Consider the following 17,734-nt stretch of genomic DNA (forward strand, 5'->3'; position numbering starts at 1 on the left):
AGGATGGAGACAGCAGCAGTGTGAGGGATGTAATCGTCGAAGATGGTTAGTTCATGCCATTCATAGTAAAAAAAATAGGAGAAGAAAATGAAAAAAACAACAAGAGAATGGAGTTCTGTTTTATTCTAGAGGAAAAACATATACAAAGGGTAAGAGTCCTTGACCTATAAATTATGTTGCACAGGGGGATTCAAATTAATTGATTTCAAGCAAAGCTTGCGTCACAATAGAAGCTTTTGTCAATACCATTTTGATTGATTGATTGATTGAAATATTTATTAACAGTTTGCAGAATTACAGTACATTTCAAGCACAAACTCAATACAAAGACTGTTAACTGTGAGTGGACGACCCAATTAAGCATTACACTTAATTGGATTACACCATCCAGCCCTATAGTTAGAAGAACCCCCGAAATATCTGGAGAGTTTCACCAAAGTAGCACTTAATTTGTCTTTGCAAAACCACACCTGACAGAAATAGAACAGAATGTCATTTATTAAGCCAAACAGCTCCTGGACAAACAGCACCTGATAGCCTCCTTCTATATAGACGAAACGAACCCAATCAATGATAATAGAGCCCCCAGAGTGACGTTAGTGGATCCATTCAAATTCAAGCAGACAAAACTCTGCAGAATGGACTCAAAGTGATCCCAAGCAGACGTGATAATCTTATTTCTGTATGCAGAGTAGAGCACTAATACTGCTGTGCTGACAGATCCTATACCAACAAGGAGGTTGAATTACACTATGAGTCTGTCTCGGACTGTCTAAAAATAGTTTGCGGCCATGATTGATTTCATGGCTTCTAATAGTTATAATTCCTGAAGGAATACCCTGGTTTTCGATGGATGGACTGTTGCCTCCACGATAGATAAACCCACTTCCGCCCGAATATGGTCAAGTGAAGATTGTGTGTGGATTGTGTGTTATGGTGCATGTTGCATGTTGTGCATGTGCCAAGATTGTGTTGTGTGTGTGTGTGTGTGTGTGTGTGTGTGTGTGTGTGTGTGTGTGTGTGTGTGTGTGTGTGTGTGTGTGTGTGTGTGCGTGCGTGTGTGCGTGTTTTATGATGAAGTACATGCAACCAAATAGATATAAATATCCCTCCACCTCTACACCACCTGGGCCAAGTGAAAGCTAAATATATTTCAAATATCGCCGATGCTGAGCACTAGAAGGGCTGGGTTTGGGTTTGACCTATTTTCCTCAGGAGCCATTTCTGTGCCTCTTAAACTGTAAGCACACTGTCTCACACGATAGCTCCAATATTTGTGGCTGCTTTTGAAAAATGACTGGACTACACCAGAACCTACACTGTAGGGCCTACAGTGTAGGTGTATTTAAGTATACAGAGTAAAGTTACACTGAACTTGGTTTTCTTTTTCAATCTACACCAAATGTCTTCGCCAAAAATAGCCGATCAACGCGTCATCACAACGTGATGCATTGTGAGCTTATACAGTAGAAACTGATATTCTCTCAAGTTTTCTTTTTTTAAATATTATTTACAGCGGTGACCTGAGCCAAGAAGGTTTCAGTCTGCATTAGAGTGAGTGATTGTACTGATGGAGCTTTATTCCAGTATGCTTTGTAGACTCAGAGTATTGTATTGTACAAACTGAAGGTCCTTGAAATAAATAAAAAGGAAAACAGTTGAGCACCACTGCAGTCCATTATATATACAGTGGCTCATTCTCCACACAGCCCTTATCAGAACATCCCACGGCCCACTTTTTGGATCCCGTCCCCGGCAGGCTGAGACACACTGATAGATGGCCAAATGTATGTGCATTGTTACCGGCGTAGTGCAGGGGAGCGTCTTTGTCCAGGGCAAAGAGTGGGGGATTGAGCAGCACCGTGTTGTCATTCTCCATGACAATCCCTTGGTACTCTGTCTCGATCCATGGCTTGTGCTTATTGGCTGAAACGAAACAGAGGAAGCAGGAGAGACGGAGAGACAGAGAGACAGACATACACACACACAGAGAGAGAGAGAGAGAGAGAGAGAGAGAGAGAGACCCCAGCAGAGAGGCTTTGGGTTAAACGAAGCAATTAGAGAAGAACAAACGAGTCTATTTTTAACAGCCCCCATTATGGCAGAGGACAGAGTGACTATGTGTGCTTCTCGTGGCTGGAGAAACACACAATGTATGTATGTGTGTTATGTGTGTGACCAGTGCGACCACAAACACAATTTAATGACTTTCAGGACACACACATACACACACATACATAGTAATACACACACGCACGCACACTCTGTCTCACTCTCTCTCTCTCTGCTACACCACACACCTTGCTGACAGAATAATTAAAACCAAGTCAGATTTCACCTTATCACAGAGAGCTATATTGCACATATCAATCAGCCATGAGTATGCCTGCCACGGGCGGCAAACCTCACAGGCGTACACAGAAGAGAGAAAAAAAATGTCCATGTCAAAATCAAATGGCAGTTGTTTCGCTGCAAATTCACCTTTAATTGCAAATTAATTATTCATCCCTCTGCTGTGTGTTCCATGCCAATGATCAAAGGCCAAGTTAATGAGCTAGAAGGATGACAATTTTACACTCCAAAAATCAAAGAGCCAAACAAAAGGCCCGGTGCGCCGCCGCTCGGCTGCGTCTTAACCGTCTCCTTTAACGGCGCAGAGCGACACTAACTGCTGAGTCTGCTGCCTTCTGCACGGAAAGGGGGAAAAAAGAACGACCACGGACACTTCTTATGTTGTGCAATGACTCCGTTACGCTCACTCCGTTACAAATTCTCTAGAGAACAAGACCAAGGAATGACTGTGGCTCACTCAGACTCATTTTAAATACTGAGAGCACACAAACGGAACAACATTTGGTTTCATTCGTATTCTCTCTGAGTGAGAGACCGGCCATAAGGGTCCATTTGGTTCTCTCTACTGTGGTTTCAATAATTTATTTGGGGAAACCCTGGGTGTATAAATGAACAGTGAGGAGTTTGTGGTGTGTGAGCAGTGAGATCTTGGTTCAGGGACAGGATCAGGATCAGGGGGCACTGCCGGGAGCCCCCCTCCCCTAGACACAAATACTCATCCTTCCTCAAGGTCCGAACCATGGCGCCCTCCCCTAGTGCCTGCAATTCCTCAATCATCTGCTTCTGTCCATGTTTTGGTCATTTATCTCCCCTCCCTGTCCACCACCACCTCCATCCATCAACCCACTCCTCTGTCCACTCAACTCATCCCTCCATCCCTCCTTTGTATAGAGTTAATCTGAGCATCAGGGCAGTGGATTATAGATTGAGAGGAATCCCTCTCTGTCCACTCTCTCTCTCTCCCTCTCTCGCACGCCTCCCCACTATAGTCTCTCTACATAACATGCCTCACTCCTCATCCCCCCCCCCCCCGCCTCCTCCAACACACACAAGCAATTCGATTTTCAATTTATTGGCATGAGAAAACATATGTTTACATTGCCAAAGCAAAAACACAGTCAAAACAAAATGTATGTACAAATTGAGAGTCAGAATCTCCAATAAATCAAGCACTCCCTCTCTCTTCCTTTTCCCCCTGCTTGCTCTGGTGTCACCTGATCTTGCAAATGCACCCCCCCCTTCCCCGCTCCCCCACCACCCCCACGGACACACACACAACCACCTGCTCCAATTTCTCCTTAACCGTCCATTTGTTCATCATCAAAATACTGTCATCAAAACGCTGTAGCTCCCGTAGCTACACCTCTCAACCTGTCACCTCCTCCCGCTTATCTTCTCTCCTTCTCCCTTTTCTTCTCGTGGCAATCTCTCCCCGTGTGTGTGTCATTCCATCTCTCCTTCAATCACCCTCTCTCTCTTTCTCTCTATGCCTTCCTCGTCTCTCGGTGTCCCTTTCTCCTCTGATTCCCCCTCCACACACACACGCGCACACACACACACACACACACACACACACACACACACACACACACACACACACACACACACACACACACACACACACACACACACACACACACACACACACTTTCTCGTGCATTGTGATAATAATTTGGGGCGATGATGTTCAATCACCGTCACTGTTATCTACAATCATAAATCTAACACAGACTGGGAGAAAAAAGATTTGTCATTTCCTCGACCGTCCACAATACTGACGACACGAGCACAGACACGTCACAGACACAATGAGGGTCTAGCCCGCGGTGCACTCACAACATACATCAAAATGGAAGGATACGGACCGAGGTGCGTAATAGACGGACGTGGCATTCTCCAAGGTGCATGTAATATGTGACGTTTTACGCCATTTCAGTAAATACAGCCTATACGTGTATATTATCAGACAATAGCCATTGCTCTGACACACGTTACACATGGTAGGTGTGCTGTGCTGCCATGGCGATAGAAAGATACATAATTCAACAATACACAACAATTGACAGGAGAAAAGGAGGAGGAACTGACCTTTGTTGCCAGCGGCAACTGAAGTCAAGCAAAGGAGGAGGAAGGAGAGAAATTTCATTCTGTCCATCTGAGGGAGGAAGAGAGAGAGAGGGGGGAGGAATAGGAGAAGAGGATGAATACAGTAGCATGCATTAGGAAGTGGCCAACACCGGAAGACATGCACATAACAACACCACAGGTGGAGAAGAGAGACGTGACAAAAACACAATCTGACCAATCAAACCTAGGATTGGAAGAAATTGCAGGTGCAAATGAGCTTTCCATGCCTCTATATCATTATTACAATATATATACAGTATGCATTATACTGTATGTATGTAGGTACTGTATACAGGTAGGTAGATAGATAGATAGATAGATAGATAGATAGATAGATAGATAGATAGTTAGTGATGGTGTGTGTGTGTGTGTGTGTGTGTGTGTGTGTGTGAGTGTGCGTGCGTGCGTGCATGCGTGTGTGTGCGCGTGTGTTTTGGGAGGAAAGCAAAGCACAGTGGAAAAGCATTTGCATACAGGCTATATCATGCTCTATATTGGAGGAAGAGCATCGCTGGTGATACTCTTGCTCAAATCCACGCATCACTGACTCCAACAGCATGAAGGAATGCAATAGCATGAAGGCATCCTTGATGGAGATAGATCCTGTTCTCCTGGATCGCTATGGCTATGCCATTGTCTTGTGGATATAGCGCATTCCTGCAAAATGAAAATGCATGTGTGCAGTTTTGGTTTCATCTGCATGGATGGAGCCTGCACGCACCTGGTCGTGTGTGTAGCCTACTGTACGTGCGTGTGTGTGTCTGCGTGTGTGTGTTTTCACACCTAATTGTGGTGTGTATAGGAAAAATGCAGCTGCCCCTGACACAACTATAAGAATCCCATAGTGTCAGCAGGTGACATAAGGCGATGGCAATTGCCTTTAGGGCAGCGACACACATTCACTACCTTAAGATAAATTAAGAGGGTTAAAAAACTACATTTATAAACTGCATAGGAATTCAACCCTGGATGCGCTCTGGATATGCAGTGCAAAAGGCTGGTAAGGCAGGATGAGGAGTCAGACTTATCAGTAGAATTCAGGACTATTAAGCTACATACGTGCGTATGCCAATGCGACAACAATCAATCGATTTTCAATGTTTTACTATTGCCCAGACATACCACATGCGAAGAGTGGGGGTCAACGTCTGCTTATCAATATCCTTAGCACAGAGTTAAGTATGTCACAGAGACACATAAAGGATGAAAACGAGCACATTAAACGTTGTGGATTTCACATTACCGTGGCGAGCATGATGGTGATGATGCGTTCGGTACCCGACGCTCTCCTCGCAGCATCCGCTGCTCTCACGCCCCTGGCTGGTCCCCCACGGGCAGCAAACACACACCAGACCACAGGTGACGCAACTGTCCTGCTTCTTTCTGTTAGTTATCAGGGCGATGCTCGTAAAAAACGATACACTGACGAGATTAATGCAAGGCTAGTGTGTAGACGGAAGATCGAGAGAGAGAGAGCGAGCGATGCCCTTGTTTTCGGTTAGACGTATGATGATGGAGGAGGAGGGGGGGGGCGGTGGGAATATTACGCTGGGCGTCGATTCCCTCCCCTTTCGGCGTTTCTCAACCCGCCCACACTGCGTCCTTCTCTCTGCTCTCTCTCTCTCTCTCAAGGCCTCCCTCGCCAAACAGCTCCCTGCCAAATTGCTGTTCTTGCTTTTTTCTTCCCCCTCCACTCCGCTGAATGCATGCGGGGTGGAGTGAGGCGAGTCAGACTAGACCCAACAGAATCATTCATTTCAGAGGCAGCACGTTAATTTATACCGGCGATGTTTGATAAATGACGTACGGGATGAGAGACTATATAAATTTCAGTGGCACTGCCACCTCTTCCCTTCCCTCCTGCATGGTCCCTGTATCCTTCCACTGACTGCCCCAGACTGCAAAATTACGTCATATTATCGCCACTCTTGCCCCGTGCCGTGCGTGCTCCTGTCAAACAGATGGAGGGCAATGCACGGGAATGGTGCGCGCACACACAGACACACACGCGCACACACACACACACACACACACACACACACACACACACACACACACACACACACACACGATAAAGTCAAAGACACACACACACAAACTGCTCGTTCTTTTAAATCCAGCATTTTAATGAACATTACAAAATGTATTTAAAATTACCCCCCCACCCCATTTTTTTCCTTTTTCTATTTTACATTTGGTAGCAATAAGGCAAAAAAAGTAGTCTCTTGAAACAATTACTTTACATCAATTAATAATCACTGATGTAATGTATAAATATTAAAATCGGGGTTGTTGCTACAATGAGATGCAACACTCTGCAAATCGAAGGGTTACATTAAAAAAAAGAAAGTGATCCACCATTTGGACGAAAACTCTTATGGGCTACATACATACAGCTTCATGTTTAAATAAATATATGAAAAATCTCTGCTTATGGATGACTTTTTCAGATATGCTCACAATTTGTGCACCCCACATTCTCCCCAAAAATAACAAAATAAGAAAAAGGTATATATTTTTAATGGAACCCTTCTTTTTGAGAGGGGAAGCAGAGTTGTGGCTCTCCCTTCACATATACTGTGCCTCTCAGACTAGACCATCCAGGACCAATAGAAAATCCTTCCTGTGGCAAGATGAGATGACCAAGTCTATATTCATACCAACTTCTTACTAAAAAAACAAAAACAAAAGAAAAGAAAAACAAATCAAGATGAACGGTCAGAGCGCTACTGATGATATGAACCATAACAAAACAGTGCATATCACTCGATACAAAAAGATGGTGATAATTAAATGGGTTTCATGATCTCCAGTTAAATATAGTAGACAAACCCCAGGTACCTAAAAGAGCTTCTCAGCCCTCCATTTGTGTAGATCTGAGATTAGAAGTGACTCGGGGGAGCAGTGGTCACCGAGAGGTTAGAAATGCCCCTCTCCTCCATAACAGCCAGTGGTGTCATGTGGTGCCCGGTTAGAAATGCCACTGAAGCTCCAATTGCTCAGAAGAGAAGCAGCTTTGTGGTTTACATAGACCAGTTTCCAGTTTAGCGTTACCTTAAGAATACATTGCAAGGTACGTTTATCGCCAAACAAGATTTAAAAAGCCCTACAAGTACCACCTAGTAGCAGTACCCACTGTGCTGGACCACCCATGGGGGGAGGGGGGGGGGGTGTTGCATATTCACTTAAAGTAGTGTGCAAAGTTGACATTTTGGTCTGAGGGTGGCACTAAAAGGTGATGGGATCAGTTAAATAAATAGGGTTCATCATCTAGGGGAACATGAACCATGAATGCAATCAGCATATTTCATGGCAATTCAATCTGACTATTTGATTTGGAGTTAAATTGCGTGCAAGTGGACATTTAGTTCCTAGAGGAAAGGAAAATGCACAGCAAATTCCATGACGGCAAGTACTTTTACAGATATCTTGTTTGGTGGGAAAAGGTGACAAAAACTGAAAGGTCTTCATCTAAACCGTCTAAATGACCATCTTATTGTTTCGTATCTTGTGAACATATATTTAGGCCAGCGCATTATTAGCCAGCAAGCAGTATTATGTACTGTAGAAGCACAAGGCATTATGGTCTATGTAAACCACTGCAGAGTAAAGTTAGATCAATTCTTTCAGATCAGTGCAAGTGAGGGCTGAGGACTATTGTAGGGGAGACAAAGAGTAAACAGAGATTATAAGGTGGTTGGCAGGAAAAGTCCATATAAAGAGGATTAACAGGACATGTACAATGAAAAACCCTTTGATGGAACCTTATCCAAAGCTACAAAATTTTATTTTTTTTCCTCATAAAACCTCCTAAAATAGCTATATAAAATCAAGTCTCTCATCACGAAAAAATAATAAAAAATCAAATGAAAACCAGAATAAATGTATAAACATTCATTGAAATACAAGGCCATTTTTAGCTGAGTTGTTGAGTGTTAGTATACAGTGTTGTTTTACAGTGTTTCGTTTTGCGAGTGAGTGCCACAATCCCATCCCCAATATTATCATTCCCCGTCAGAGCAGCAGACCTTACTTTTCCAAACAAGCAAAGAAAATGCATGTCATTATTATTATTATTATATCTGAAAGTGCCAAATACATTGTTGTGCCGGAACCTTTTGCCCTGTTCAGGTTCACTATGAGTGACTGTGGGGAGCACATGAGTTTAGAGAGACAGAGGGAAATAAAACGGAACAAAACTATTACAAAGAGTCATTACCGACTGACTCAAAACCCGTGACTGGCAAGTGCAAAACTTTGTGTACACAATACTTCAGTCTCTCAAGTTCTTTGTGCCCCGCCCACATACAAAAAAAAAAAGAGAAAGAAATGAACAAAAGAAAAACAGGAAATCACCCCTGATTGGCTCACGATTACCCATGTGGCACAACGGTCACTTCCTGTAAACGTTTTCTCCCAATGTTTGTAAAAACTCCCACCCACATTTGTTTTAAACACAAAAAAATATATAGAAAGAATTTTATTTTACACGGACATATAATATATATTACTAAAGGCCTTAAAATATTTTCTGATCTGTTCCTTGTTAAGACAGTTCCCTTCAGATGCGTCCTGGGTGGATAATCAGCTAGCGACCTGGAGAGGAAAACAGAGTGACATTCAAAACATTACAGGCTAAATTAAATGAACCTGCATGCATGTGTTTTGGTGGGAGGAGCCCGGAGGACGCAAAGGAAACCCACGTGATCACGAGCAGAACATGCAAACTCCACAGAGTCACAGAGAGCCCACGGTCAGGTTCAAACCAAGACTTCTTGCTGTGACTTGTGAGCCAACAGGGCTAACTAACCACCACGAGCCACCCTGGCTGCAACCATCTGGGCTTTTCCTCAAATTTAAAGAGTCACAGCATTACAATCAAATCTGAAAAGAAGTACAGGCTATATTGAAAATGTGCCAATCAAAGCCTGGACAAAATACATTACAGATGGACCACCACAGATTAACGTTTACCGTTAATTATAACGTTACCGTCTGGTTGTAACTCAGCTATCAATTCACGTTGGACTGGGATTTGGTAAAAGAGTACCACTCACGTCAAAAAAGAGGGGAAAAAAAGCACCTGGCAAAACAGGTGGTTTGTTATCATTTGTTTACCAGGTAGAAGTTTAGTCTTCCTTCTTCTCAGTCCGTTCTTTCCTGGGCACCAGTGCCTTACGGAGGTATGGTATGATTAAATAGGCTGTCAAGAAGAACAAGTGACCGCAGAAATAGACCGACGAATACACCTGGAAAACAGAGTGGACAGACAATTAAAAAGGTTTTTCCTCACACAAGCATAAACAACCATGTGCCGTTGTTTCTTAGAAGTAATGACAATGGTCTTGCATGTTTAATCAAAATCTCTAAGAGTCTATCTCTGGAGACACTGTGTGTTTGTCTACAACCACTGGTTTTCAAGCAATTTGTGCTTAGATTGTAAAATAATAAATTCAAATGTTGACTCAAGGTTGACAATGGTCACACACACAGTGCAATTGCTGGGGTACCGTACCTTAAGCCATTTGTCGTAGGTGAAGAGGCAGAATGCTACTAGAGGGTAGCCCATGAAGAGCCAGTGTATAAACTGTTGTACTATGTAGATGAGAGGGTACGCAGGACTGTTGGCCAGCCTGCTCAGCGACGGACTGTCCCTTATCAGCGCCTGGGCCTGGGACAGACACACACAGACAGTTTTAGACGTAAACAAATATAACAAGTTTATAAAAGTTAAAAAGTTTGAGTTGATTCGTGCCACTTAAAACATTTATTTATTTACCAGGGATAGTGCACACTATTCAACATTTCAGTTTTGACATTGAGTGTCAATGAGCCAGAGTTAGCAAAGAGCAATTTCTTTTTATCTCTAGTCCCCGAGCAGGTCGTTAAAATTGGTGATTTATAACTATCAGTACATTACATATACCAACATAGTACAGAAGACAAAACAATTATGTTATAATATGAATAAAAATTTGAGCAGTGACAAATTGAGCAGATAGATATTTGATTACAAAGTTTGGTTTGCTTTAAGGCATCTCTTAAGGTTGAATTTGAAAGTAAAATGATAAATTGTCAGACATTTTGTCCCGATTTCAGATAGATTGAGAAATTTGTCTATTGCATTGTGTGTTGCAAATCTGGCAACACACAATGAAATTGAGATTTGGAGGACAGACTCGTTTGAGCGCGTCAACTGAGAGATTTCACGCAGTTCTTCACAGGGCTAATTATGTGTGAGCTTCAACTTTCACGTTAGCATGCACAGTTGCACACACAGCCTTCTTGTTCTCCTCATATAACCTAAGGAATTACTGTTCAGTTCAGCAAAGCAGTGTTGTTTTTGGCAACAAATTTCTATTTTAGTTTTAGTCGTTGTCTCTTGAATAGTTTTCACTTAGTTTTAGTCACATTTTAGTCACCTGGAATGTTCTAGTGTTTAGTCTAGTTTTAGTCGACTAAATGTCATACTTTTTTAGTCGACTAAATCTACAGTTGATTTAGTCGACTAAAATGTGTTTTGACAGGCCTTGATGTTGTTGTAAGGACATATTTTACACTTTGGTTGCATGCTGAAAATAGCAGATCTACAATCTCACAACACGTCGCAGCACGACGCGTTGTGAGATTGTATATCTGCTATTTTCAGCATGCAACCCAGCATAAAACTGGATCTCTTGTCCACTAGTCCCTTCCTAACATTTTAGTCTAGTTTTTATTTGTTGACGAAATTGTCAGTATATTCAGTCTTAGTTTTAGTCATCATAGATTCGTTTTTATTTAGTTTTTAGTCAGTGAAAAAAGGTAGTCGACGAACATTTTTCGTCTTAGTTTTAGTCGACGAAAACAACACTACAGCAAAGCTACCAATCCCTTCTTCAAGGACTGGCCTCCGTCTGCTCTGTTACATACCTGTCTTTCTACAGTGACAATGATGAACTCCATGGAGAAACAGAGGAAGTATCCGGAGTGCAGGCCGTGCCAGATAGACAGGAACACCAGCGTGAGGACTTGAGATAAGAGCTTATTGCCCAAGAACTTCAACCGCTTGAACACATGCCTGGAAAATAAAACAGCAGAAGCAAGCCATGACATGAGCGGCATCACTTGTCTTAACGCCGATCACTGATCAGTGCATCAGAGGACAGGAGATAAATGAGAAGAGAAGCCGAAAGATTAATTAATGCCCCACTGCACAAGGGTGCCAAAAAGAACAAAATCTACAAGCTTGTACCGACATCACAGTGGCACTTACAGCTGATTGCTTTTCTCCAGAGAAAATAGTGTAGTTGCATCTGATATAATGCAAGTCAAAGAAAAGAGCATTTCACCAGAAAACATATTCTGCAGTCTGCACATAATCTCACACATACTCCCACTGATAATATAAATAGGCCCGCTCTACCTGCTTGCCTTTTTATTTTAGTGAAGTAGGCACGTAGCAAAAAAGAAAGAATGCATGGCCTAGAAAGGTTACTGCTGTGTGAACCCGTCAGTTTCATTGCAATCATCCAATTAAACGTAATTCAAGAGAATCAGTTACACCAAATGCAGTCAGTGACAACACAATTCTGTTGTATTATGAGTGCAACATGACAGAAAAGTAGTGCTTTTAGAGCCGTTTACTGTACTGTACTGTACTGTACTGTACAAGGACAGCCAACCAATAAGCACTTAATGGGTTTTTCTACCAACTTCCCCCATAGCCACTTATCAACTTGCACTCCTCTCACCTGCCAGCTGTTGCATAGCAACTGGGATGACAGGAAACATCTGAACTTGATTATCCAGAACCACACCGCTTGTCAGTTCAATGAAGAAGTCTAGTTTGGGTTCTGAATGTTAATGGGCTTCCCAAATAAATTATTGATAGGTAATCTTCACCATTACCACCTGTACGAGCGATTTCAACTAGAGAACGTCAACGTACAATAACATGTATCTCTAGTCTACAGCTACAGTAAAGAAATGATGGGCCAAATTATAGACAAACAATATAAATGTTCTTAGACATAAAGAAAATAAATTGTATAAAACAGGGGTCCAAGTCCATTCCTGCCCACTACCAGAGGTTGTGGGTTCGAATCCACTGTGGTACATTCGGCTTTGTTGAGAAAACACATTTTGGCCCGTGTTCAGGGGAGGGATGCCGGGCGGGGAGGGTGGTATTCACCACTGCATGTATTCCTACGGGCTGTGGCAGCACCTGTCAGCAGGGTGTGTTGGGTGGGAGGAGTAGGACGAAGGCTCTAGTCTACGTCGTCCCAGTGGGGGCTCCTCACTGGCAGGTGAGTCCGTAGGATACAACAGCAGTGAGAACACATACAAATGTGTGTGTTAAGGAATGAATTGGCATAACGTCTAGAAATGAGGGTCCATGGGATAATGTTTATCAAATTGAAATTAAAACGGTTGAGAATCAACAATGAAGACTGCACTGAGGGTTCTTCTGCGACTTTAAACAGTACACTTTGGTGTCATGGAGCAAGAAATAAAGAAAATAAAAATAAATTGTTTAAAAACTCCCATGTAAATCTTCAGCTCAAATCGGTTGGTGTGTGAATATATCCTTGTACCATTTAGACAGAAAGAGCTACCTTTGTTATCATGGCAACAACAATGTATCCTCTGTCAGCGTAACAGTGATGTACGCACAATAAACACTATGTTGTTAGTCCTGATGAAGGTAATGTTTATCCAAAAATGTAACTGGGTCCTTTTGTTATCAAAATGGCTTGAATGTGTGCCAGAGAAATTATAAGTTGGTAGTAAAGTGTACTAGCCTAAAAATAACTAGTCCCGTTTAGCATCTAGGTCGACCAAGGACAGACATTGTAAGTGTGCACTTAGGGATGACTGCTCGCTCTGTAGTCTGTACTGTGACAATATGTCCAAATGAGTGAGGTGACCCGGTGAAACAGGTGTGTGCTTAACCATAGACGACACAAAGGCTGACTTGTTACGGGTTCTAATTTGGCTCATGAGTCACTATACTAGTGTCACAGCGCCCTGTAGCTTGGCCTACCAGGGTCTGTGCTTCCTACTCTACCCGTCTCCACAAGGCCTGCAGGTTGGGAAATTGGGGTGCCAATCAGTACATTGGGAGCACCTGGCCAGTATTCCCAGTGTGCTCTATAAGGACTGGGCGTTTGCCACACTCACTATATATGAATAGAGACGGCACCCAGAGGAAACCCTGAGGCGAAATGGACATAGTGGCCAAATTTGGTATTGCAGCGTGGACCCAAACACATGAACGTGCTGGTCCGTTGACTATCATTGTGCATGGTCACAACGGCAGCGCGTTCATGTGTTTGGGGCAAATCCATCCCAGAATGCACTCTGTTCCTACATGGAAGGAGGAGTGAAATCGCCTCATGCGCTTTTGAGCAACTTAATGCAAGTGGATGGAAGGAGAACTCGGATGCCATCTCTATTCATATATACTCTAAGCACTCACCCTCTCTCTCTCTTCCTGTTGGCAGCAACACTTTTAGTTTAGCCTTTGGTTTGCACCATTCAACACCCCACACTACATTTACCACACATCCACTCACCAGTCTCACCTACACTACTGATTTCACTGATTAACACACCACACATGATTAAGTTGTTTATATTGTAAATAAATATTGGTTTGTGCACTTTTAAAAGCTGTGTCTTCCTCCTTTTTGTTATGGCCTAGAGCCAGGTCATGACACTAGCAGTCATGAAAAAGTCATGAAGTTTATAGGTAAATGATCGTGCTATTAAATTATGGAGGGCCAGATAAAACAGAAGCTATAGATGATTGACCCCTCAGTCAACTACTCACTCATTATTGCAAACTGACTGACATTGTCATAGCAACGTTTTCCTCCATTCTGGAAGTGAGTGACAGGTATATATTCCCCCCTGTGGCTCCTGCTTCCATCAATGTGATCATGAGTACAGTAGTAGTGATGTAATTGGTTGTAATCTCATCGGCAGCCCCCATAATCAGACCAGACCAGGTGCGAAAGTCGAGATAAAACTACTTGATCCCTGTGGGGAAATCCAACTGAATGAAACGCAGGACAGGCACATGTAAGAGTAGAGAAATAAGAATGAAATACAGGATAGGTACATGTAAGAGAAGATAAAGTAGAACAAGATAAATACAGAATAAGCCTGGCCCCAAATGTTCCCAACTACACACGGCCACACTACAATGCAGTCCGCAGGGCGGCCCCTTGTGGCCCCTGAAAGATTTTTTTTTAAAGAATAAAAAAAAAGAAAAGGGGCTAATGAAAGTTACAGGTAGGCCTATGGTGTGTGCGATATGAAGTGTGAGATTACTAAATCACAGCACTCCTTAGTCATCCCACCATCAAATTCAAGGGCTTTTGGAGAGAAATGAGACAGACTCCAGTCATTTTAGACTAGAGCACTGCAGAGGTAAGGTGTGTGTGTGTGTGTGTGTGTGTGTGTGTGTGTGTGTGTGTGTGTGTGTGCGTGTGTTCAGCTGGTGTTCGTTGATGCTCGTTAATGTAAAGGCAATTATGTTCATGCACTGTCAAATAGGTCTACATCTATTCTAAGGACCAGCTCAGTGAACTTGTGGTTAGAGACTGGGAGGTCGGGGTTCAATCCCCGGCGGTGTCATACCAAAGACTCAAATGGGACCCAATGCCTCCCTGCTTGGCACTCGGCACCAAGGGTTGGATTGGGGGTAAAGGCCTATCCATAGTCTGGTTTTTCGGTGGTGAGCTGACCACCGGAGCTGAAATAACGTTGAGCGGTGGCGAGTAAAAACAGAGAGAAGGGCTGGAGCGTTGGCGGTGGTTTGCTCTTCACCGCGGCTCGTGACGTCATGTTGTAGTTCGGTGGTCACCTAACCACCGAAAATCCAGACTATGTATGAGCCTTAAGTCCCTGCGACATACTAGTGTCATGTCCAGGGGGAGTACTTGTACATCAAGCTGCCTCACGCTACACAAACAGGAGATAGGCTCCTGCCCTATGGGCCTCATGGCTCGGCAAGGCTACTTATCTTATATTCTAAGGTAGCATATACCTGTATAACTGTACACAAATGTAATTTATACATAAATATTCGTTTAAGCACAAAATACATTTTGAGAACCCACAAATTGTACGTGCAAAGCTGGCACGCTGTGTGGCCCCCCCATACAAAATCATTCTACAGTAATCTAGATGAATACCCCTGCAGACAGTACAGTATAAGGTACATTATAAAGTAAAACTTTTGCATGATTTGACTGAGAGATTGGCAGTCGAATCAGTCCGATTGCATAACATTAAAATAATTGGAATAGAGGAACATTCCATTTGGGCTGTGGAGGGTGCTGAGGGGTCTGATTTAACATATACTTGCGTATATATACTCGAGTAATAAAATAAAACGGTCGAACAAAACCTGTTTTTAGGTGATAACGTTAAGATTGATGACAATACGACTATAACTTCAATACAGTATGTATTGTACAGCCTATGTTTCAGGCACTAAATCATTCACTATTCTTTGTTTTTTGGGGATTGAAAAGTACTGTACTTGATTCTATGTAATGATTTATTCAGGTGGTCACAGTTGTTCTTTAAACTGGTGGGGTGGGCAGAGAGAACTAAACTGGGATTTCATCACTCAACGGTTCACAATGCATGGACGCCAACTGAAAATATAATATGAATTGCAATTTTTTAAAAGCAAGAATAAAAAACACTCCGACTATTTCCCTGCTAACAAGAGTAGGAACATCATCCATAAAACGCCATTTCAGAAAGCTAAACACCAACGGCTTTTTAGTTAAATGCAGCAAATAGCCTCTTGTGATCCAAGGATCAAATCCTGCCACATTTCCTCCTGTGTCTCACTATCAGACACTTCTCCCTCCTGGCTCTCGGGCTGGATTGACCTCCCCCATCAGTCAAGAAGACTGCAAACTCACTCCCTATATCTTCTGTCGCAGTCTGCAACCTCACCTCTCAGATAGATGGTAAATGGTGCAATAATACCTTCCATCCAAAGCGCTTTACAATGTGCATTAGTCTCACGTACATTTGCAGGCAATCATGCAAGGCACCAACCTGCTCATTGGGAGCAGTTAGGGGTTCAATGTCTTTCTCAAGGACACTTTGATCCTAAGCCATGAGGGCCCTTGGATCAAACCCAAGAAACTTCCAAATTCCCCAGCAGCCGCTCTACCTCCTGAGCTACTGTCAATCCTGATTTTTGGTTCTCTAGATATGCTATGTTTACTTGTTCACATATGCCATGTACAGTATATAATGTAGATGCATGTTACCCGTTTGCTTGTCCGCCGATGCCAAGTATGTTATTTAGACGAATGCTAGTTTTGGTGTACCTGCAAACCTAGTTACTTTGTAGGGCCTCATTCACATGTATCAAACACAACCAAACAAATGTTTGGTCATTTTTTTGTTTTTTTAGGCCACCACAATGCTTTTCCAATGGGAGTCACATGGTTTGACCAAACATTTGTGTTTGAATGCCGATTGCTGGTGGTGTTATGCCCCTCCCCCCATCAAACAAAAATGTTTGGTCAAACCATGTGACTCCCATTGGAAAAGCATTGTGGTGGCCTAAATGACCAAACATTTGATTGATCGGCGTTTGATACGTGTGAATGAGGTCTAGGACTTACTTGTTTTTGCATTCCTTTTCAAAGTATTTTTTGGTATTTGGTATGGCATTTCTATGCCTTCATTTAAAAGCGACAGCGAAGAGAGACAGGAAATGTGGAGGGTAGAGAAATGACATTCAGCAAATCATGGTCCGGCTGGCCAGGAATCAAACTGGGGCCTCACTGATTGGGCATTGTGTGGTGCAGTATGTGCCCTAATTGCTTTGCTATCAGGTCGCCCCTAGCACTTATTTGTTTTCTTGGCACCATTTAATTGACCACTTACCCTGTTGTCAGTTTATTAAAGTTCATGTTGTTTACTTTAAACTTGCACTTTGTCATAAGATATTTTTTTTGCGGCTTACGCCTTTTATTGATTTTTGAAGGGACAGACAGTAGGCTGACAGGAAACGGGAGAGAGATGGGGGGATGACATGCAGTAAAGGCCGTGTCGGGTCCGGGAGTCGAACCCGCGGCACACTGCGACTGGATTACCAGTCCGGTGCCCAGACCGTTACGCTACGGCCTGGGCCTCTTTACCGAGTTTTGATTTAGATTTGAGTTCGCCTAGCCTGGCTTTACACAGTGAAACATTCACACAACTATAGTTGCCGGTGCATGGAACATCACTT

General features: G+C 43.0%; 2 protein-coding genes across 2 annotated transcripts in view; both read right to left on the reverse strand.

Annotated features, from left to right (window-relative positions):
* Window positions 1–5,933, reverse strand: part of clstn3 (calsyntenin 3) — a 43,422-nt gene extending 37,489 nt beyond the window's left edge. Inside the window, exons 1-3 of the mRNA XM_083760772.1 lie at window positions 5,723–5,933; window positions 4,441–4,507; window positions 1,804–1,926 (exon numbers count right to left, since the gene is read on the reverse strand). Of these exons, the coding sequence (XP_083616898.1) occupies window positions 1,804–1,926; window positions 4,441–4,507; window positions 5,723–5,734 (202 nt within the window). The 5' untranslated portion in view covers window positions 5,735–5,933. The remainder of the gene's footprint in view (window positions 1–1,803; window positions 1,927–4,440; window positions 4,508–5,722) is intronic.
* A 669-nt stretch (window positions 5,934–6,602) lies between these two features.
* The window catches only part of lpcat3 (lysophosphatidylcholine acyltransferase 3), a 31,652-nt gene continuing 20,520 nt past the window's right edge, over window positions 6,603–17,734 (reverse strand). The window contains exons 10-13 of the mRNA XM_083760520.1: window positions 11,392–11,539; window positions 9,995–10,150; window positions 9,598–9,728; window positions 6,603–9,075 (exon numbers count right to left, since the gene is read on the reverse strand). Coding sequence (XP_083616646.1) covers window positions 9,609–9,728; window positions 9,995–10,150; window positions 11,392–11,539 — 424 coding nt within the window. The 3' untranslated portion in view covers window positions 6,603–9,075; window positions 9,598–9,608. The remainder of the gene's footprint in view (window positions 9,076–9,597; window positions 9,729–9,994; window positions 10,151–11,391; window positions 11,540–17,734) is intronic.

This window comes from Protomyctophum parallelum (genome assembly GCF_964188405.1).
Source record: "Protomyctophum parallelum genome assembly, chromosome: 3".
NCBI lineage: Eukaryota > Metazoa > Chordata > Actinopteri > Myctophiformes > Myctophidae > Protomyctophum > Protomyctophum parallelum.